Source organism: Pyrgilauda ruficollis, unplaced genomic scaffold (genome assembly GCF_017590135.1).
Source record: "Pyrgilauda ruficollis isolate IOZ18807 unplaced genomic scaffold, ASM1759013v1 scaffold97, whole genome shotgun sequence".
Taxonomy (NCBI): domain Eukaryota; kingdom Metazoa; phylum Chordata; class Aves; order Passeriformes; family Passeridae; genus Pyrgilauda; species Pyrgilauda ruficollis.
In genome coordinates this window covers 419,908-442,983 of record NW_024531821.1, presented here as the reverse complement: position 1 = coordinate 442,983, position 23,076 = coordinate 419,908, and the positions used below count along the sequence as shown (strand labels likewise).

General features: G+C 44.3%; 1 protein-coding gene across 3 annotated transcripts in view; it reads right to left on the bottom strand.

The window, feature by feature from the left end:
- The window catches only part of ATP2B2 (ATPase plasma membrane Ca2+ transporting 2), a 228,873-nt gene that overhangs the window by 113,801 nt on the left and 91,996 nt on the right, over nucleotides 1-23,076 (bottom strand). For all 3 annotated transcript variants that reach the window (XM_041489963.1, XM_041489964.1, XM_041489965.1), the window contains exon 3: nucleotides 1,927-2,124. In XM_041489963.1, the coding sequence (XP_041345897.1) occupies nucleotides 1,927-2,124 (198 nt within the window). The remainder of the gene's footprint in view (nucleotides 1-1,926; nucleotides 2,125-23,076) is intronic.

The window sequence follows — 23,076 nt, the reverse complement described above, 5'->3', positions numbered from 1 at the left end:
TAATTTTCAAGTGGGATTAATCCCCACTTCACCAAGGCAAAATCAAGATTAATATGTCCATTTTCCAGTGTTTGGGACTCTTCAAAAAGGTCATCTAACAATAAATTAAAGGTACCCTTGGCAGCAATTTATGATATACTAATTTTAAAATTAAATTGAATTATTCATACAGCTGCTCAAAGAAAGAATTCAAAAAAAAAATGTGGAAGACCTTTACAATGTGTTCCACAAATTGGATTACAAGATATTCACTAATTTATTTTCTTGTGTACACCAGGGCAAAACCTTTCAGGAAAACAATTCTTAAAGCAGGGAGAGCAGTGACTATTGAATAGAATGCTGTGCTGTGGGAAAACACAAACACATTTTCCCAGGCTGTGCTGCTGAGCTTTCCAGACTGCCTCAGAATCTCAGCTGGCTCCTGTCTTCCCATGGGAAAAGAAACATTTTAAATGCAGGATCAAAATAATAAGAATAACAATTTGAAAAAGAAAGGAACAAGCCTCCACTGCCTGATGACACAGCTCCCCTCTTCCTAAAACCTGGAGAATTCATGCTTTCAAAATTCCTTCCCCCCAAAATCAAATCAAATAAGGCACTCTGCACATTTAGTCTAAGCTAAATCCTAATTTTGTAAAGAATCTCTCGTGGTTTATATTGTCCCCAAGGTATCCCACCAGAAATCATGCTTTCAAAATTCCTTTGCCCCAAATTAAAACAAAATAAAATAAGATAGGGCAATCTGCACATTTAGTCTAAGTTAAATTCTAATTTTGTAAAGAATCTCTCATGGTTTATAAGGTCCCCAAGGTATCCCACCAGTGAGATGAGGTAATTCCAATAAATAACATTTTCTTCAGTTAAAAAAAAAAAAAGGCAATGACTCCTTTATCTTTTCATGCCTAAATGGAGCACCTGCTGGATCAATAGCCAAGTATTCAAAATGCAGTGAGGAAGCAATGAAAGAGTCCCAATTATTTATAAAGGATTAAAGAACCCCGAGCAGGAGCCAGGAGCTGTGCATGGCTACGTGCTGATTGTGCTGCTGAATGGAAGGGAAGGAGGAAGGGGCTGCAAGGAAAGCAGCCAAAGGAAACTGCAGCAAATGTAAAAAGCATTTCAGGGCTATATTTAGAGGAAGACATTCTTCCTACATTTGCCAAGCTGCTCACGTCATTTCACACAGCATGTTTGATCCAGCTTTAGAAGTCTGGGAGGGAGCAGGAGAGGGGGGGAGGAAAAATCTGGATCAGCTGCCAGAAATGGAAATCTTGATTTTATGGAGAGGAACAAATATTTTAAGCATGTGAATTCAAGAGTGCTTTCCAAAGAGGGTGGGGGGGAATCGGGAAAAGAGGAGGGGGCCAGGCAGGGTGGTAAAACTTCCTGCAGCCAGAAAGGCTCTGCAGAATATGGAGAATATTTACCAGGAACAGGACTTTCCAATATTCCCTTTGGAGCCAGGCTCACGAGCCTGAGCTGCACCACTAAAAATACTAAAATGTGTGAATCTCACTGAGTTCAAGCCTTCATCTGGTGTAAACTGGAGATCTGTGCTCCTGCAATGGGATCCAGCAGTTACATAAGCAATTACATATTTCTCATCCATAATATGTGATAAACAACCACAAAGGATGAATCAAACACCCTCCAAATGCAGGCTCAGAGGTGCAAACTGTATCAAAACCCCTCCAGTTTCACAAGAAAGTTATGATTTTCCTTTAACTCACGTCATGAGGTTCAGGATTTGCATAAAGAAACGTCAAGATGAAAAGAAAAATATGTCAGGAGCAGATGTAATGGGATCAGGAACAAACCACGTGGAAATTTCCTGTTGGTGACCTTCTGGAGGGTGGTGATGGAATTGATTTGAGATTTAGGACATGCTTTGCTTAAACTGAGATGACTTCTGTGAAAAGTTTTTACCTTCATTCCCTTCTCCAGGTGGCTGATAAAACGAAAGCCCCAAAGATATGATGGCTGCAATTTCCAAGATGATTAGAGTCACGTCCTGCAACGCTTCCCAAACTAGCTGTATGAATGTTTTTGGCTTCTTTGGAGGTATAAAATTTTTTCCAAAAATAAGCTTTCTTTTTTCTAGGTCTGCAGCAGTGCCAGCTGATCCTGTAAATAAAATAAAATAAAATAAAATCCGGTCAAATTGCCATGAAATAGAAAATGTATCCCTATAAATTCCAAGCTGTAGCACCTATGGCATATTGACAAACGTAAATATTACACATCAATTGTGCTTTCGTGAGAGATTTTGTCCTGATATTCTGAACAGAATTCTCATGAGCTCCATTTAGCACTAATTTGTGCCACGTTTAATAATTAAAAAGTCTTTGAATTCAGAGGTTTGTATTAATAAGACCTATGTATATACATATATGCAAACAATGACTTCTGAAAATAGATCCTAAAGCACAAATAAATTATTTTTGGGATGAAGCTGGAAGAGCTGATAGAAGCTTTTGGTAATACCTGTAGCAGGTCACACAAATCTTTGTTCTGAATGCAAAGGATAAATCAATAAAGCCTCTGTTGTGCGGCTTCAAAGCAACCTCTGGCTGCAAATGGACTTCAGCACATCCCTGGAATGAGCTGCATCACATTTTTGTCACAGGAAAAAGGCAAAGTGACAAGTTAAATATGCACACAGGCAAAAGGAAACAACATGGCTCCACGTATTTTACATGATGCTTCAATTTAAGAGCATTTCAATTTAAGAACACAGGATAACAATGGGCGATTGTGCTGAACAATCCACTGGGATACTTTTTTCCCTCCTTTTTTAAGTATATTAAAGGATGCACTTCTGCTGCCTTCCCAGAAAAGCAAAACAAAACGAAACAAAACCACCAAAAACAAACAAACAAAAAACCCCAAAACTTGCAAGCATCAAGGTAAAATAACTGAGCCCAAATATCCCTCTGAGCAGCATAAAAAACTGTAAGAAGCGTTCCATATTTCTGCCAAACAATTCCTGCTATCATTGGTTAGATTGGAAAAGACCTTTGGGATCACCAAGTCCAGCTGTTCCCCCAGCACTCCAAATTCCACAACCACACATCCCTTAAATCCCTCCAGGAGTGGTGACTCCACCACAGCCTGTTCCAATGCCAGTCACCCCTTCCTATGGAGAAATGTTTGCTAACATTCAATTTCCACCTCCCTTGGAGCACCTGGAGGCTGTTTGCTCTTGTCTTATTTGGAGAGGAGACCAACCCACCTGGAACATTGACAGAACTTTAGGTTTTGAACGTGATCAGCAACATATTTATGGTTATTTACAATTGTTTATGGCTATGTATGGCTATCCATCATTACATGACACCAGGAAAACACCAGAGCTGAGGAACAGAAGGAGCAGAAGGTGCCTGTGAGGAAGGAAACCACCAACCCCATGCCATGAGGATTCCTGGAGTCGGGGCAAATCCCTGCCTCCCCCAAAGCATGTGGGATACCTCGGGAACAGGAAGCCCTGCGAACATCCCCTCCAAGCAGTGAGGGAATGCCAAGGGTCCCCACTCTGTGCCTGGCTCCCCCAGCAGCCCCGTGGCACCCCAGTCCCTCTCGGGTGGTTCCTCCGTTTCCTCGGGACGAAAGCGATGCTCCCCTGGCCGGATCAGTCCTGCCTCACTGCAGGCACATCCTGACTCACCTTTCCCTTCAGGTGTCTCCTTACAGCTGCTGGGAGGCTTCTGGCTCTTGGTTAACTCATCAAAGTTTCATTTCCGCCTCAGCTGCTGAGAAACACGAGCCCCTCCCGCGGATCAGGGGTTATTATTACCTCACCCCGCTTAATTTGCAGGGCCTCGTGCTCAGTGACACTGGGACAGGTTCCAGCGTCTGCATCACCCTCCAGCATCCAAACTCCTCTCAGAGCTCCCAGGCAGCTTCCAAGGCTGGGAAAATCAGGAGTTGCTGCCTTTTTTGTGAGCCCACAGAGGTCACAGAAGTTTGAGCAATGCAGCTGAGGGACGAGGCAGCTACTCCCAGGGACCAGGTCCAGCACACACCAAAGTGGGGCAATCTGAGAAGCACCAGAGGCTGCCAAAAGGAAGGATTTATGCTAAAAATCACAGGCTCATGGGATCATTAAGGCTGGAAAAGGCCTCTAAGATCATTGAACCCAACTTTTAAGCCAACACTGTCAAGTCCACCTGTTGCCTCTGCTGAGAGGTTCTCTGGTTCGAGAACGGCACGGCAGCCACCTCAGGCTGCTCAGGCCAATCACTCACAGACACCAATATGGTGGACGGTAAATAGCATTTATTCTCTGGTTACACAGCCTTATATAACTTTTGTCTGCTTACGCAACGAACCGGGAGAAAGGGGAGGTCCCTGTCTTTCCGTCCAGCGCGAGATCTTCCGATCGCCTGTCCCTATCTTCCCACGCTTCTCTATCCTCCCACATCCACCACATCCCCAGGCACCTGCATGTTTCTGAATTCTTCCAGGGATGGTGATTCCACCACTCCCTGGGGGAGCCTCTTCCAGTGCTTGACAACCCTTCCATGGAGAAATTTTTCCTAACATTCAATCTAAACCTCCCCTGGAACACCTCAAGGCCATTCCTCTTGTGGACCTTGTTCTCTGGGGGCAGAGCCTGACACCCCCCGGCTGTCACCTCCTGTCAGAGAGTTGTGCAGAGACAGAAATTCCCCCGAGCCTCCTTTTCTCCAGGCTGAGCCTCCTCCTCATGGGACTTGTACCAAGGGCCCCCCCAGTTTGCATCACACCCCCAAAAGTCACCCTACTTAACCTCCCACGTGAAGGGGAAATTCCATGGGCACCACCGACAGGGATTTGGGGTAGAAATTTTTATCTGCTGCAGCTTCAGGCAGCAACACAAACCTCTGGAAGGAAAAACTCAAAGAATGGAAGGAGCAGATGTCTGAGCAATGCCTGTTTTCCACCACAGAACATTGGTGCTCAGTGGTGGGGCAGCTCCAGCAGCTCAGCACAGTTCTGGAGATGGCAGGGACAGCACAGGGAAAAGCTGCAGGGATCCTCAATAATCCCTCTCTGGGGGCAGAGCCTGACACCCCCCGGCTGTCACCTCCTGTCAGAGAGTTGTGCAGAGACAGAAATTCCCCCGAGCCTCCTTTTCTCCAGGCTGAGCCCTTTCTGCCTCCTCCTCATGGGACTTGTACCAAGCAGAAATTCCCCCGAGCCTCCTTTTCTCCAGGCTGAGCCTCCTCCTCATGGGACTTGTACCAAAGGCACCCCCAGTTTGCATCACACCCCCAAAAGTCAACCTACTTAACCTCACACGTGAAGGGGAAATTCCATGGGCACCACCGACAGGGATTTGGGGTAGAAATTTTTATCTGCTGCAGCTTCAGGCAGCAACACAAAACTCTGGAAGCAAAAACTCAAAGAATGAAGGAGCAGACATCTGAGCAATGCCTGTTTTCCACCACAGAACATTGGTGCTCAGTGGTGGGGCAGTTCCAGCAGCTCAGCACAGTTCTGGAGCTCTCCAGCACGGCAGGGATGGCAGGGACAGCACAGGGAAAAGCTGCAGGGATCCTCAATAATCCCAGTCACAGCTACCAGGATGTGCTGAATTCCCGAGTTTGAAATGATGGCCTGTAGCTCACTGCCAGGAGGGCACATAAAGGACAGCTCCCGTCCTGGGTTTCTGATTTGTGTAAAATACACCTGAGGAGCCTCCAAAGCCAAGGAGAGACTGCAAGCCCAAGAGCTGCTTTTTCTCTAAGATAAAATTTGGCCGTTTAGACACCATAAGGCTGAGGAACAGACTGTCTAAAGTATCCATGGTCATCCTTATTTTCCTGACTATAGTCCACATAATGCTGGAATCCAGACATCAGTCATTCAGACTCTTCCATTTCTGTTAATATTATTTTCCTTAACAACCACATACAAGGGTAAATTATACAGATGATTTTATTCTTTTTCCTAAGTCTTGGTGAAATTACTCACCCTCTCAGTCTCATCTGAAAATCAGAGTATATTCATCTTTAATAATGAAATTTATTTCCTTGTAAATCATTTAGAAATCCTGGAAAATGACATCCAGTGTTCAGCTCAAACCAAAAGGTTTCCTTTCTCCTGTGACCCAGCCATCATTCAGAATCCTGCCCCGCAAAATTTTGGGGCTGTTTATTTTTTTAACTCCCACTGAATGCCAGAAATGAACAAACTCTTCTAATGAGGGAGAGAAAGAGAAAGGAAAGGGGACAGTGGGGAAACGTGATGAAATTGGATTTTAAGAGTTGTGTAGAGATAAGCAAAGTGCATGGAAATGCCAAAGATGTGGGGAAAGGGGCTGAGCCTCTGGTGCACAGCAAGAGGTTTGCTCTGCAAAACTCCCAGAAATCCTCAGAATGCATAGGAAGGTACAAGAGGGGTCCTCCTGATCCCTTCCAAGTCAGCTGCTCTACTCAGAGAGGTTATTTTAATTATTCCTGGGGGGTTCTGAGCGAGGCTGGGCTTGGCCAGGCCGGAGGTGGCTCGTGGTGCCCAGATGGCACAGGCAGCCACGAGCACAGCGAGGGCAGCACAGGACATCTGCCCCCAGCAGCACCTGAGCCTGGAGATGCCTTTCCTGCTGCTCCAGGCTCACTGGGTTTTTATCATGTTAAACACACCCACTTCATCTCCTGAATATTATTGTTTTATTCCTCCCTGGAGCCCTGTGACAACAATGAAAGAGCATTGCAGATGAAGGCAATTTAAAACATCATTTCTGCGTGAGGATAGAAAACACCCAAGGACATGGAGAAGAACCAATGGGGACTAAAAAACATGAATGGAAATGGAAGCTCAGCAGGACTTCAGATTTCACATATTCCCAGCACAAGCAGCAGCCTCCCATTTCTGTTCAGTGTGGCAATAAAAGTCACAGACTGGCTGGGTTTAGGTTCATTTCTCCACACAAGCATGAATATTTTATTTAAGTGCTTTTCTAGGTCAAAGCTGTGCAGTACAACTTTGCTTGACCTGGGTGTTTAGAGCAGATGTGCAGATTCGGGTTAAATTTACACACAAATATTGCACACAGGTTCAGGAAATACTGTGAAAATTTACTGATGTTTCCAGCACTTGAGTCATCTCTTAAGGTTTCATTTTCCAAAAGTTTTCACCAAAATTTGTGGGAGAATGAAAGTGATTGCATAGAAAACTTTTCCTACAATGTCGTGCAGTATATTAAATTCATCTAGGATTTAATCTGGCATTGTTGCCTTTTTGGAGGGAGAAAAAGAATGCAGAACTGGAGAAATGCCACTTAATGAATTTTCTCTGTTCCTTATCTACATCTGCCAGTTCCTGCACATTGAATATAAAGCCATTTTTTCAATTAATGCCTGGAAAATTGTATTTTTCTGACAGTCATCTCTGCTGCAACCAAATGGAGCATGACAAACACAGAATGATTCTGATGCTGCAAAAATAGCAAAAGCACAGCACATCTAACACAACAATGAAAAAAACCCACCATAAAACTTTTAAGAGAATGTTTGAAATTGGCTCAAATTAGGAGCTGAAGAATGAAGAATTTACATTTGCATTAATTGAACAAATAAAGCAGTCATTGCTTATTAAATTCCTTCTGTTCTTTTTCTAATGCAGCCAGAAAATAAAATAAAAATTTCAAATAACAAAACCTGTAAATAATGGTATTTTAAAAATCAAATGTGAGATTTATTCAGCATGGAAGGGAAAGGCTTCCAGGGATGTTGTGGAAATGAAGGGAGAGAGGGAAAGCAACTATTTTGATTAGAGATAATTAAAAATTAGGTATGACACACCTGAGTTCTTCCTGTGAGAACCCATGGTTTTATCTCTGAAGCCAAAATCCCCCTTGGCTTCAAACTCTCTTCTCCCATGATGAGCACTCCCACCATCAGAGAAATTAAAGAATATAACACCCCCAAGAATCCCCTGGACAGTTATTTCATTTTCCTTGCCTGGTTTCACCAAGTGCATGTATTTCCCATGGAGCTCCCTGCCATTCCTGCTGCTCCACGAGAACTCAGGAAACCCTTCCCCAGCCCCACGGAGCGCTCACATCTTCCTGATGAACATTAATTAGAAATATCAGCCCTGCTGGGCTAACAAGGACAATTCAAGTCCCTCACTAAACATTTTAGTGGGATTTGACTCTCTGCCTTTGCAGTCAGAGTTTTGCTCTGCTTTCCCCTCTCCAACAACCAAGAAATAGCTTGGCTTTTATCCTTCCATCTCCTCAGCAGCAATCTAAGCAGCTTCATCTCTGTAACAGTGACTGAAGGAGCTGGAAATGTCACATTTTCAATTCAAATGAAGAGCTTGGAGCCAACAGATTCGGTTCCTGAGGTGTGCCTTGGGAAACTGCCCCAACCTAACTGGGGAAGGCAGGGGGACACTCCCAGTAAACTGTTCTGGTTTGGATCAAATGCTCAGGCAGGTCTGGTTTGTCCCTAAGGTATAAAGATATCATCACTGTGATGTAATCCAGCATCAGCCTCCCTTATTTCCTATTGGAAAGTGGGACTGGGGGAAAGAAAACCTTACATTCCCTCATTTTCTCTCTATCCCTTCCTAAAAGCCCCAACACCATTCAGGAATTCTTAATGAGCCTTGTTTATCCAAGGAAAACAGGTCAGGAACTCTTCATGACCCTTGTTTATCCAAGAAAACAAACACCTGGAATACCACAAAACCACAACTTGCATTAAACTGGCACAAGAGTATTGGTTTCCAGGTAAAACATACCCTAAAGATGGGAAACACAAAGTGGAAATATTCACCCCCGCAATGGGTGCCTCTGGGGCCTCCCAGTTTTACCAAGATTTTCCATGCAGTACATTGAAATTCTGTCCAAGTGATATTGAAATAAAGTCAGTTGAGAGAATGCTGTCCATCAGTAGGAGAGAGTTTAATGAGAGCATCATCTAATTCCAGCAAGGTGAATTGGAATTTCACTACTGAATGAACCTCAACAAATAATAATTTCCTTCTAATCTCAGGACTACAAAGCTGTCTCTAAGTGTAATGAATCTCATTACCTTTTTTCATTAATATCACTTGAATACTTTTTTTTTTATAAAGGTTAAGAAATACATCCAAAAATTAAAAGCCTTTGGCATTACAGTCATCTGAGCACGTGTCCTGTAAGCTTTATGCTGCTGCTGGGACTCTTCCTGTGGGCAGAACCTTGCTGGACCCAGACCCTCCTGGACTCAAACACTTCACAGCCACATCCAGGCAGCCAGCATAGAGAAAAGAGGGCACAGAAGCAGGAAATTAATTACCTCCATTTCCTCATTAATCATCCTCCCTCTTCGCATCTGACAGCAACGAGTGGCTCAGCCACCCTGTCCTGCCCTCTGAGCTCTGCCACCTCTCAGCACCCCAAAGCCAACGACCTGGCCACAAAAACCCTCCTAGAAACCTTCCCTCTGACAGGGTGCAACCCAAGCTACCACCTGAGTCACACAAATTATGCAAATACCTCTGTAATTCCGTGACCTTTCAAAAAATAAAGGATCTGAAGAGCTTAACAATTGTTCTTACAGACTGATTGTCTAGTGCAAATGTTAGGTACAGCTGTTAGGAGCAGGTACAGAACAGCTTGCACCTGAATTCCCATCTCTCAATCTGTAGAAATTCTAGAAAACTATCTCAATTTGATGAGGCAGGGAAAGGCTGAGGTTCCTGCCCCAGACAGGTTGGGGGCAGTTCAGGGTGGTGAATCCACATCATCTGGGATTGCTGATTTACATTTACACCAGGCAGGGTTTGTTACTGCCCAGAAGCACTGAATGCTCCATGACATCTCTAATTCCCCATCATCCATTTGGGGTTTTATTTCTTCCATCATCTTTTAATTCCTTTCTAAAGTCGAATTGCCCTGAAATGAAGCCATTGAGCAGGAACAAACAGTTTACATAAGATGAGTAATAACAGCAGCACCAGAAATGGTTCTTCATAGTGGCTGAAAACAGCCCCAAAAAAAGCCATTCATGTGAAAGATGTGCCATGATTTCATAATAATCTAATGACTGGACTTCTGTGCAGCACATGAACATGAGCCAGGACTGGGGCAACAGATGAGACATCAAATATTAAAGGCAAGACATGCACTGGAGCAGATGACTAATGGTTTTCTGGCCCAAAACAGAGAGCAAGAAGCTTTCTGCCAGGGCTGATAAAGCATTCAGTGAGAGCTCAAGGTCCAGCATGAAGAAAGAGGAATCAGGATTTTTTTTTTTTTTTCTGATGTTCTGCTGTCAGTGAGAGTGTGGCTGTTGAGAGGGAAGAGAATTATCCCACCAGAAATCATTCCTTCAGCTCTTACCCCACCTGGAAATCATGAAACCATCCACATGTCTCACCTCCTACCCCAGGCTCCTGGAAACATTTTTCTTTTGCTTTATCATGATATTATATCAAGAACAATAAAGCCATTAGATTCAGGGCAAGGATTGTAATTAATACTAATAATCTAGAAAAAATACTAATAATCTGGAATTAATACCCATCATCCCAACCACCACCAAACAGAAAATAAAATGCCAATAAAAATTCCTTTTTTGCATTCGATATGTAAATACCAGAGCAGTAACAGCACAGATCTTCACCCAGCACTAAGAGACAATGAAACTGAAGGTTGTGGAAGGGGTTGGCAGCCAAGCCAAACAATCCCAAGGCAGTGGAATACCCCACAGACACTGGATTCTCCAGGTTTGTTCAGCATCACAGACCCTCAGCTTCTGCATGGTGTTGGGGCTTTTAGGAAGGGATAGAGACAAAAAGAGGGAATGTAAGGTTTTCTTTCCCCCAGTTCCACTTTTCAGGTACTCAAAGCCTTGAGAATGATTCTTCAAACTGATTTTTTAGTTATTAAAACCAAGGCAGGATTTCCCTCCCACAGAAGGTAACACTAGGATTTAATGTGACCATACAAATGCCCTCTGCACATTTTGTGTCACACACAAAGCCCTGACTTCCTACTCAAACACAGATGTGGCAGCAGTAAAATGATTTTGACTCAGAGTATACAGGAAATAGTATCAAAAATGTGGGGCTACAGTGGTGAATTATAATAATATAATTATTCCAGATAATGTGAAATCTTTCTCTTGCTCTCTATATTTAAATAAAATCAGCATCCCTGGGTCCCTCTTAAGAGACTGTTAAGACACATTAAGGGGTTGTTCTGTAGGTCAGGCTTGGAAAGCATTAACACGTGAATCAGGTCATGGCAAGGAGCACCCATGGAAGTTTAACAGTGGAGATCCAAGGTGATTGTCAAGAAAACAATCAGAGAATGAATGACATCAAAATGTCAACATGGAAAGCCTTCCTTAACTAACACACAAGCTCTTATTACTGTTCTCACTGGACACTACCAAAAAAAAAAAAAATCACCCCTTCACAAAAATTGCCAGTGGCAATTTCAGGAAATAAAAGACCCTCAAGTCCATCTGTGGGTCCCTGTTCCCATCCCACAAGTGAGAAGTGCTGCTGGCAGAGGCAGCCTGAGCCTGCCTGCGTGCGCCCAGCCCAGCCTGGGCAGTGCAGGCTCCCAGGGGCAGCATTTCCATCAGGGTGTGGGGCACCAGTGCCAGCTGGGAGCTCCCTGTGGCCTCACAGAGCAGGATGGCAGCCCCAGAGATGTGAAGTTAAACCACAGAGGTACATGGGAGGGAAAGGTCTGAGCCCTTTCTCTGGGGTCTCCACCACGCTGCGTGTGTTCCCCTGTCCCACCTCCTTCAGGATCTGGAGCAGATCCTCCTCACCCAGGAGGACACCACAAGGGCCCCCATTCCCTGGGCAAATTGCAAGGGCTGTGTAAAATATCGGGGTGTACATTTAATCCTGAGTGGAAAGTACCTAACATTACAGAAACAAATCTCTCTCTTAATTTTAGAGATGAGATTCCTTCTAGAAATTGGAAATATTTGACTCCAGCCAAATTTTGCCCAAGAGCATTTCCTACTTTCCAAAAGAAACTGGGATTAAAAACAAATACCCAGAGAATGAAAGGTGTCATCAATATATAGTGAAACTTTATTTAGAACAACTCTTTGAGGCTGGCAACCTGCACAGATGAGAATCTGAACAGGTCATGTCCCATGAAGGTCCTGCCTTCCCTCGGCAGGAACAGCTCCTTGTCTCTAAGCCCTGGAGAGGTTCAGCCAACGGGTCCCTCCCACAGCACCCAGGGGCAGAGGAGAGCAGGGAACACCTCAGGGCTGTGCAGGGATCCTTGCAGCAGAGAGAGAGGAAGAGGATGGAGCCACATGTCCCCTGTGTGAGCAGGACACGCAGCCTGGGGACTGCAGCTGCTGGGGACCCCACACACACCCACATCACTCTGCTGCTGCACCGGCAGCTCCTCTCAGGTGACACCATCCTTCACCTCTGGTCTCTCTCCTGTCTCATCACAGTTTTTGGAGTGGCTTCATGTCACTCAGAGTTTTGGATGTACAGCACTGTGTTCAAAGGGTGTTGGTGCCACTGAAGTGTCCCAGGATCTGCGGCCAGGTGAATACAGCTGAGGGATTCCATGGAGAGCCTTGGCTGACCTCTCACACCAGAAGGTGCTTTCAGGGTGATGTGGCCTAAATTGCTAAAGATTTCTCATGATGTTGTGTGCCCACTCAGGGTGACACTCTTGGCAGCCAGAAAACAGCAAAGGAATTAAGGAATCACAGACATGAACCTGGGACAGCATGGCCTGAGTGAGGGAGACATTCTGCAAGGCACATCAGACAGTCTTGTAAATCCAGCATGAGGTTCTTATGCAGTATTCTGAGAGTCTCTTTTCCAGGGAGGGGAAAGAATCTCTCCTCTTCCACGAAGAACCTTTCCTATTATTATTTGTCACTGCAATCACCACTGTTTCTGTGGCATCAGCAGTTCTGAGGGTCTGGAGCTCAATTTATTTGATGAAGCCTATTGAAAAGGGTAAAAGTGACACAGCATAACAACAGATGCTCTGACAACAACAACAACAACAACAGCGTGGAAAAGAGGGGGCTTCTGATGAGGCCAGGCATGTGTAGGGTAGGTAGTTAATTCCTCACAGAGTGCTTTCATCTTTAACATGAAAACACAAAACAGAAAAATAAATTTATATTCTGATGGGACTCATCTTTGTGAGGTCTGTAAGGAAGTTGAAACAAAATCTCAAAATCCACTTTCCTCAGGCTGCTTTCTTGGCATGATTCTTTCCCAGCTCGCTTAGGTAAAACAGCAAATAAACCAAAGTGCATTTTCCTGAGGTGTTACCTCCACGTGCTGCTACTTGGCAGCTCCTAATGTCTCTGTCAGCGTCACCCAGTGCTCCTGTGAGCAATGTCACCCTGTCACCCACACCGTGCTGGCCTCTCCAGCTCTGCAGGGCTGAGATCCCTGCTGTGCATCCGGGCAGGGGGAGCTAAAAGAGTGAGAAGGCTGAAGGAAACACAGTGCTGTGATCATGGTGTCACCTGCCAGCAAGGCTCAGCACTGCTCTGACTCCTGCAGTGACAGTGATTTCCCTCTGACCACGCTGTCCAGCCTGGGAGGTGCTTTTGGAGCATCCAGAGGGTGAAATCCCACAACCCAGGAGCACCACAACAATGAGATGAGCTCTGGCAGCCCCCAGAGCTCTGCCAACGCTCCCTCTGTGACCCTGCACTTATCATTTCCCACCCAGCCCATTCTCTCCAGGCACCATGTGTGGATCTGCCCCCAGATTCCATCCTGTGGATGAGGAGGGGCCTGGCTCCAGCAGCACCTTGGAGATGCTCAGGTCAAAGTGGCCTCAGCAAACTCAGTCTGAGGATTCACCTGCTCTCAGCTCTGTGTTTATTCTGGGATAGCTGTTCCCCAACACCCAGCATGGATTAACTCCTTCTGGGCAGCTCTTCCTCTGGATTCAGAGGCTCTTCCCAGGATGAAGCAAAGCAATGAGTGAATGGGCTGGAAGTCAAATGAAATGGGTGGCACAGCATAAACAGAGGGGATTGCTGTGCAAGGAAAAGCTTTCAAGCCATGCATGGATTAAATGACTTCTCACTGGAGACCTCCTTTTCACTAAAAACCTCAACTTCTCAATGTATAATGAAGGTTAATTAATAACTGTTGGGGTTAATTGAGGGACATCAAGAAAATGCAGTATTTGTTTATTCAGTGAAGCTGCCAAAGGATGGTTGTTTATGAGAACTTGGTGCTTCAACTATGACACAAAACAATTTGTTTTCTGCTGACGTGTCTCACACAAATTTGTAAATATTTGCACACCCTTCAGCTCATCCTCTGTCTTTCCTGCAGACTTAAATACAGACTTAGAGGAAGAGGAGAAGTGGAAGAGGCTGTAAAATTCCATCCAACAATGCCAACATGAGCTCTGCTCCAGTGACCAGCCCGAAACTGAACACAGATGTACACTCAAAAAGCTGGGAGTCGCTGGGCACTGATATTTCAGCAAGGCAAACAAGCTCCCTCTTGCCCCATTTTCCAGATTAAATGGAGAAAAGATGCAAGCAGAGCCTCAGGACTTTCATGTGCTGTGGTAATGAGTTCATTCAGACACAAAAGGTGTTCAGGTGTCCCAGAGCAGGGGATTCACCATGAGCAGCAGTGTTCTAGTTGGGAAGATGGCCCCACTGGAAACAATAGAATTTTATTATTCCAAAGAGCTCTCAGCCTTATTTAAAGCTAATACAAATACCAGAAAAAGTGACAATGCTTTCTCCACTCCTGCTTTATTTTTGAGTGATGAGAAAATACGAGTTGTGACCAAAGCAATCCCAAGATGTCCTGAGGGACAGAGCATTATTTTATTCCTATACCCCCATGCAGCAGAACTCCACCAGGAGCACAACACCCACAAACATCTCCCAATTTAGCACACAAAAAGCCCAGAAGAATAGATTGTCTCTTCCATGAAGCACAAATTGTCAATCACCTTGATTAGCCCTCCACACAATTAACAGAATCTGAATGCACTAATCACTACTGAACTTCTCCAGGTTGTTTTCCAGGGCAAATCAAAGATTAAATTAAATTACAAAGTCAGCCAAGGGCTCCATGGGCTTTTTAAGGCCACCCAACTGGGCCCAATTCAAATCCTCTCAGTTCACAGCCACGACAAAAGCAAAAGTGGGAAACACTTTTGGGGTACAAAAGACGGAGTTCCAGCAATTCAAAAAGCCCCTGAGAATCACTCAGCTCCCATGGAATTCCATTCAGGGTGACAAAAGGGGGGAAGTGTCTCTGCTCAAATCTCTTCGCTTTTATTATGTTGGTGACAATATCTATGTGTTTGTGTTCTTTCCATTATGAATGACTTTTTCCTCCATTTTAATTTTCTGCTCTGTGGTTTGAGAAGTTGAGAATTCTTTGTGTCCTTTGGCCAGTGCACACTGAGGATTTGAGGATGGAGTTCTGATCAAAGCTCTGGCAGAAGTGTGTTGACATTGCAAATGTTTATAGATTTGTGTGAGACACATCAGCAGAAATCAAAATATTGTATTTTATCATAGTAGAAGCACCAAATTCCTCTTAAGAGACATCCTTGGACAGCTTCACTGAATAAACAAATGTTGCATTTTCTTAATGCAGGCCAAATAACCCCAACAGTTATTAATTAATTAATTAATCTTCATTATACATTGGGAAGTTGAGGTTTTTAGTGAAAAGGAGGTCTCCAGTGAGAAGTCATTTAATCCATGCATGGCTTGAAAGCTTTTCCTTGCACAGCAATCCCCTCTGTTTATGCTGTGCCACCCATTTCATTTGACTTCCAGCCCATTCACTCATTGCTTTGCTTCATCCTGGGAAGAGCCTCTGAATCCAGGGTAAGAGCTGCCCAGAAGGAGTTAATCCATGCTGGGTGTTGGGGAACAACTATCCCAGAATAAATGCAGAGCTGAGAGCAGGTGAATCCTCAGACTGAGTTTGCCACTTTGACCTGAGCTTCTCCAAGGTGCTGCTGGAGCCAGGCCCCTCCTCATCCACAGGATGGAATTTGGGGGCAGATCCACACAATAATTGATGTTTTAATGCAATATAATTTATTGTGTTGAAATAACACAATCATTTACGTTGTTGAATTATAAATAAATTCTTGCAAGTAAAAAGAAACAAAAAGACCAAGAAGGAAAAAGTGATTTAAAAAAAAAAAAGCAACTAAACCCAACATTCTTATTATACCAAAAGGGAGCAGAATTCTAAGCACTTAAGTACTTTTATCATGTAACACAGAGGCATAGATTTAGATAACAACCACTTAAGGAATTAATTACATTCTTAACACCAAAAGAGATGGAAAAATGAAGTTATCCCAGTTATGCTCACCCCAAGGAAAGGAACACTTAAAACATTTTCCAAACTTAGCATAGAATTGTTCGCTTGTCTCATTAGTTACTTAATTAGAAATTCTATTTTTGATTTTCAGTAGGAGAGTAGGTTTTGCTCTGCTCTGTTCCTTGACTTGTCAGGTTATTTTTTCTTGTGCAGTTCCTGCCTCTCACAAAATGTTTTGGGGAAAGTCAGTCCAAATTCACAGTCCAAAATCTTATGCAAATTACTACAAGCCAACTGCTGTACAAATATTATGAAACAGAAGTCTCCCCAAGTCCTTTTCAATGGCTGCTGAACACAGCAGGATCAGACACTTTCTATTTTTATTGAAGCTCAGGTTTCCAAGTTTGTACAATAAAAGGCATTGGAATAAGTCTTTCCGAAATAGCAAAAAAAAAAAAAAAAATAGACTCTGTGCCTAAGAAAAAATGCTTTGGGAAACTGGCAATCTTCCTAAAACCCAAAATGTTCCAGAAACACAGCCTGTGATTCAAAGGCACTTTGTCATCTGTACAGTTTTGCTTATAGCTGCATTGCAGCATTCTCTTCAGAACTGCTCACTGCTCTTGGAGGATAAAATGACCCAAGTGCCTCCTCTGTTCCATCATCACTCATTAATGAAGAGCCTGGGCCTAGAGGATTGGCATTGCAGGAGAGAAGGAAGCTTCATTAACACATCCCTTCAGCACCACACACACCAACACCAACCACGAGGCAAGAAAATCAGACACGATTTCAGTGGATGCTTCAGCAGCATTCAGAGCAGTTAGCAGTTCAAATGGCACTGATAATGCTGCTCTGCTCTGAAATCATCCTCAAGAATTCAGGAAGTGCACAGAACCAACAGGGCTGAGGATGAGGTCATTGCTTTCAGCAGACATCTTGAACATGCATCTGTTTTCTGCAGGTTATGTAAATGATGAGCAGAGAATTCAATGCTGAAACACTCTGGCTGCTCAAAGGCAGACTTTGTGTGCGTTTGTCTTGCCTAATTCCAATATCCCTTTTGTTAAACAAATTTACATTTTTCTCTGCCTCCCCATGCACCTTCAGCGCCCACTGCTCTTCCCAAAGACCACCTGAAGAGATCTTCTCTCCCTTCCTTTTCCATGTTCCTCAATTTCCCCTTCCTTTTATCTCAGAGAATCTGATAAATACCAGACAGCTCTTCCTCCTTCCCTCTGAGCTCCCACTGCTCCCCTTCTCCTTCTTAATCCCTGCACTCTGTCCTCTGAGGCACAGCTCTGATTTAACCTCACACACCTCTTTGGGGAGGTTTTTTTGCTTGTTTGCCCCTTTTAATCAAGAAGCACAAAGCAAGCAAAATTTGGGGAGATCAGCGTGGAGCAACATCCATACCCCGTCAGGAGTGTCTTCAAAGACAACCATGAGTACCACGCACTCTGCAGGCTCATTTCTTCTTCAGTGAAGAAAAACCCTTTCAAGGAAACAAAATAATCCTCACATTGCAAGACTTTGCGAATCTTAAAAAAAAAAAAAAAAAACTTCTATTCATTTAATGATTACGAAAACCAGCAGACAACAGAAAAATTCAGAAGTAATTACGTGAGCCTATTCATAGCAAGTGCCAATAAGTTTCCATTTCTGTGCCCCTCATTAGAAAAATGAACAATTTCTGGAATTGTAGAAACAGGCTTGCAGAACATAAAAAGACTCTAACAGCATTAATCTTTTAGCTTCCTGAGCTTTGTTTGTACCACAGCCTTTATTTGCAATTAAGCTTAGTGCATATGAAGTTCACTCCTGCCAGCCCTCAGTGCCTGATCCAGCCTTGGTGGGTAATTCAAGCTCCTTTTCACTGACCTACCAAACTCTGACCTGTTGGACCTGGCTGGTAAAAGTGAGAAGGGATTACAATTTCATTCAGATCGTGATATCTGAGCAATTCATTCAACAAGGGGAGCAATTATGTCGGATCCCCTCACCTTTCCCCCTGCTTCTGGACTGGACTGATTTGCTGGGAGAAGGTAATCCTGAGTCAGGGGGAATTTGATCACAGTGACCTGAGATGAAAAGTGCTGGATCTTGAATATGATCTCAAATTGATCTAGTTTGTTCAGCTGTTATAGATTGGTGCTATGAAAGCAGAGGTTCTTTGCCTGGAGATAAATATCCACCACTCTCTAATTTATTTACACACGGTGGGGATGATGCACATGAGACCATCATGTGCAAAATGATGGGAAAAACAAAACCAGGGAATGTTTCACAGTGGTGCTCTGCTGTGTCAGAACATTAAACCTACAAAACATGACATCCTCTGCCACTGGTTGAAGGCAGCAGGTGATTCATTAACTATCAGTCCAGTCCACCAAACAGACTGTTCCCTCCTGAGCACAAAATTAATTAATTAATTAATGTTCTATAACTAAATACAGCCACTAATGCAGTCAGCATCTAGCCAGAACCAACACAGAGCAAACTCCTCCACAAATGCTGCTTGGAAGGTTGTTGGATGCCTTGGTTCCCTCACCAGAAAGGCTTTGCTTTGCCTGTTACAGCCTTGATGTCTCTGACTTCCCCATGCACAGAGCTCACCAAACCTCCCCAGTCCAACCAGGGGAGGAAGGATGGCCAAGCCACAGGACCCTGGGGTGCAGCCCCAGCCCCCCAAGCCCCAGCAGGGCCCTGTCCATGCCCCACCGGCTGGGACCCAGGGCTGGCACCCAGCTGCACCATCCAGGAAAGCAAGAACACCTGCTGCCAGCAGGGATTTCCAGCTGCAGTGAGGATGCAGATGCCTCCAGGAGTAGATTATTTTATTTACCCCGAATACAGAGCCTGATCCCACCCCTGAGGGCAGCCGCAGTTTTGCTGCAGGGAAAGCAGAGGGTTCAGAGCCCAGGGATGCTGTCCAGCAGCAGCCCTGGCTCCAGAGGTGACCCTTTCCCAGCAGAGCTGCCCTTCCTCCCCAAAAGAGCCACACTCTGCACTTCCCAGGGCTGACACACCACAGCAACCAGATGCAATTGCCCAGTTGCAAATCCTACTGAAAATCTCCTTAAACATTCAAAAGAAGCACTGACAGGCTGAGGCAGTCATTAAGCTCCATGTCAGCTCCCCCTTGGAAATTCCTTATAATATCCCTTTAAAACATCTCTCTGGGCTCTGGCACTCTGCTTTGGCTTGGCCACACACTGTCCCCCTGCCCCTGAACGCAGACTGCAGCTGCTGTGCTTTATGTAACTCTGCTTGCAGCAACGTCACAGGACCCAAATACAACATTTCCACACGGAGCTGCACCCAAAGATTTGGCTTCTGTTGATTTTGAGTGAGTAGCTTCCCCTCCCAAGGCCTCAGCTCCTTCAGGCTGTATTCCTTGAGGCTGGAAAGCACTGGATCCTGGCTTTATCAAGCTGCTGCCTCCAACACCCTTGGCTTGCCCTTGAAAAGGCTTTCTGCAGCCATGACTCACTGCTACAGCACAAAACCCAGCCCAGCGCCAGGGAGCTATCAGGGAGGGACATTTCCATGAGAGAGGGACAACAGGGACCTTCCTGGGGCAAGAGGAGGGAACACTGAGCACCCAGATCTGTGCTCTGGCTGTTTAAAAACAAGAAAAGAGGCATCTACTGTTCAATTTTCCTGGCTCCAAAGGTGCTCTCTGGATTTGCAGTTTCATTCAGCTGCAGGAAATAAAATGGCACAGCCAAGCTTGGGCCTTGCAAACAACCACTTAAAGGGGGTAAAAGTGCCCAGCAGGAAGGATTTGAATCATAGAAGTATTGGAAGAAAACAAGAAATGGCAAATGGGCAGGTAATGAAGCTGTTTGCAGCCAGCTTTGATTTTCAAAGCCCACATCACTGGATATTTGCCCTTCAGAACAAAACTCCTTTCATACTACATGTATTGCTGGAAACTTCCAGGTATAATTTTCCTAATGGCATAAAATAGAGCCCCAAGTGTTCTGGTGCTGCAACAGACCATGAGGATTTTTGTTAACAGTAGAATTCTGTCTGGAAATTGCCTTTGGATGGATGAAACAAGCTGCTCAAAAAGCTGCAATTCCAGGAAGGACAACACAGGATGCTTTCTGGAACATATTTATTTACCTGAAAACCATGTGTGGTCATTAGGCTGCTTGTTTCCCAATAAATAGGAATAATCTGTGATCTGTGGGATATCAGCTGAGCTTTCCATATTCTCCCCCTCTCCTATGCCCACTCAGTGCTTATGAATTGTGATGAGACATTACTGCACTCTCTGGCACAGTGGGGATTTGAATTCTGATTGAAGACCAGCAAAACACAAACATATGGAAAAATAAAGCCATTTACATCTCAATTTGGCATATCCCATGCTCTGTACAACTAATTATGGATCCCTGAGCTCATTAATTTTCCCTGGAATTCCCATGCAGGGGTGGCACTGGAGCCAAGTGTGAAATACCCTATGGCCATCCCCAAGCCAGCCAGGTAGGATTCCTGATGTATTTGCCAGCACAGCCACACAACCAGCTGTGCTGACACTGGGAACTGGAGAGGGTCACAACAGCCCCAACTTGGAGCATCCAAAGTGTTAAAAATATTTAAAAAATAAAAATAAAAATTAAAAAAAAAAGCCACCAGTGCTGCCCCAAACAGTGCACAAGCACCCACCTAATGAAGGAGCAGGGCCATGAAAATCCCCGAAATCCAAAGGATTTTTCCACAGCAGTGGCAGGCAGAGGTTCACATGTTAATGGTCTGTACAAAAGCCAGTGATGGTCAAAAGGTTGTGTTTATCCTCGTAGCAAGGATTGTTTATCCTCACAGCACACTCTGGGCTTTTACAGCTCCAGTGTTTGCATAACATAATGCTCAAGCCATTAACAGCAGAATCCTTCTTGACCCTTACATGCCCAGGTATTGCCAGTGTTTGGCTTCTCATTAATCCCAGGAAGTTTTATTCCTGGAGGAAAGAGAAGGAGCTGATCCAACATGGATTACACATGGTTTGTGCAATAAATGTCACGCCATAGATCAGAAGTGTTTGCTCTTGCTCAGCTCACACATTTCTGTCACATAATTGTGCCTTTATGTAAACAGAGACAGAGAGAATATACACAAATACCATCCACAAATGTAGGAACCGTGTCAGGAATACCACAGGGATGATGCAAGGGAAGGGGCAAGCTGGGAATGTGCACACTGATGAGAAACGGGAAACACAAGGCTCTGGTGCAGGCTCAAAAGGTAAAACCCACACGAGTGCATTTAACTTCTTATTTCAATTATACTTGCACAAAAAATATGATCTCTTTGCACCAAAAGAGCCAGACTGATGGAAACCCATGGGGCTCACACTGGTTCAAATCAGCTTTTCCTGAGCCCTGAGGGTCCGTGGCTCCCTGTCAGCACAGGAATTTCATGGAGAAATCCAAAACAGGCTCTTCCAAATTAACAGGCACACATAAGGAGGGCACAGCAGTGGGGTTTTGAAAACTCTCCTTTCCAACATGCAACACAAAATTAGGGATGGGTAAAAGCACTGTTTTCAGGGCCATGCTGGATCCAGTTTGTCACTTCGGTTGTGGATGGGAATGATTTCAGAAAATTAAATGTATTCTAACTTCCAGTCACTTCTAAAATTACACACACTTGAAAGATCACATTAAAGGTCCTTTATTTTAGATCTCCTCATGACATAAATCTCCAGATCTGGAAAAAGCATCAGACCTCCAGGAATAAGTGCAAAAGCATTATCTCTAAATACCACCAGAAAATAAATAACCACTGACTTGTGCATCTGAAGCTGAGAAAACAACAGACATGGAGACAGGGATTTAAGCAATTTTGGGAGGATATTAAATGTTGTAGGGGTCTTGTATTAATTTCAGTCTTGTTGTAAATCTTATTGCAGTGATAATGAAGATTTCTAATGACTGCAATGTTTCACTGATTGCTCTTGGGCACAGCTCTCACTCAGTTTTATGGCAAAGAAACAAAATGTTGCAAAAGCAACAGTATTTTTTTCCTTGAGAAAACCACAAATAACCTGGTCTGACAATAATTTTCTTTTATTATCAGCAAACTAACAAAATGCAGGAATCTCAAACATTCTTGGCAGTTTGCAATACAGAAAAAAAATCACCAGAAAATAGCGTGAGGATGCTTATATTTACATTTCATACTCTCACACACAGAAGTCACAATCTGACCTCAGGCACAGGAATGCAAACAGGCTCCTCTCATTGATGCTCCCCAATTGTTTGGTTTTTACCCTCTTAGCTATTTTCAAATGTTCTGTGTCCTGCCTGAAGGGGGCCCACAGGAAAAATGGAGAGGGACTTTTTACGAGAGCCTGGAGTGACAGGACAAAGGGGAATGGATTCCTACTGAGAGTGGGTTTGGATGGGAAATCAGGAAGAAATTCTTCTCTGTGAGGGAGGTGAGGCCCTGGCACAGGGTGCCCAGAGCAGCTGTGGCTGCCCCTGTATCCCTGACAGTGCCCAAGGCCAGGCTGGATGGGGCTTGGAGCAGCCTGGGACAGTGGAAGGGGTCCCTGCCATGGCAGGGGTGGCACTGGACAGACTTTGAGGTCCCTCCCAGCCCAATCCATTCTGGAATTCTATAATTATCTTTATTTTCAGTTAACTGTTATATGCTGGTGTTTTAATTCCCAATTTCCAGCAGAGCAATTTAACTTCAAATGTGATCTTGATGTTAACTTCAATTGAGCTTCAAGTATGATCTGCTCTGTAGCCAGGAATTTTCAGTGCTACTTCAATTATAACCCTACATATTCCAATGAAAACAACT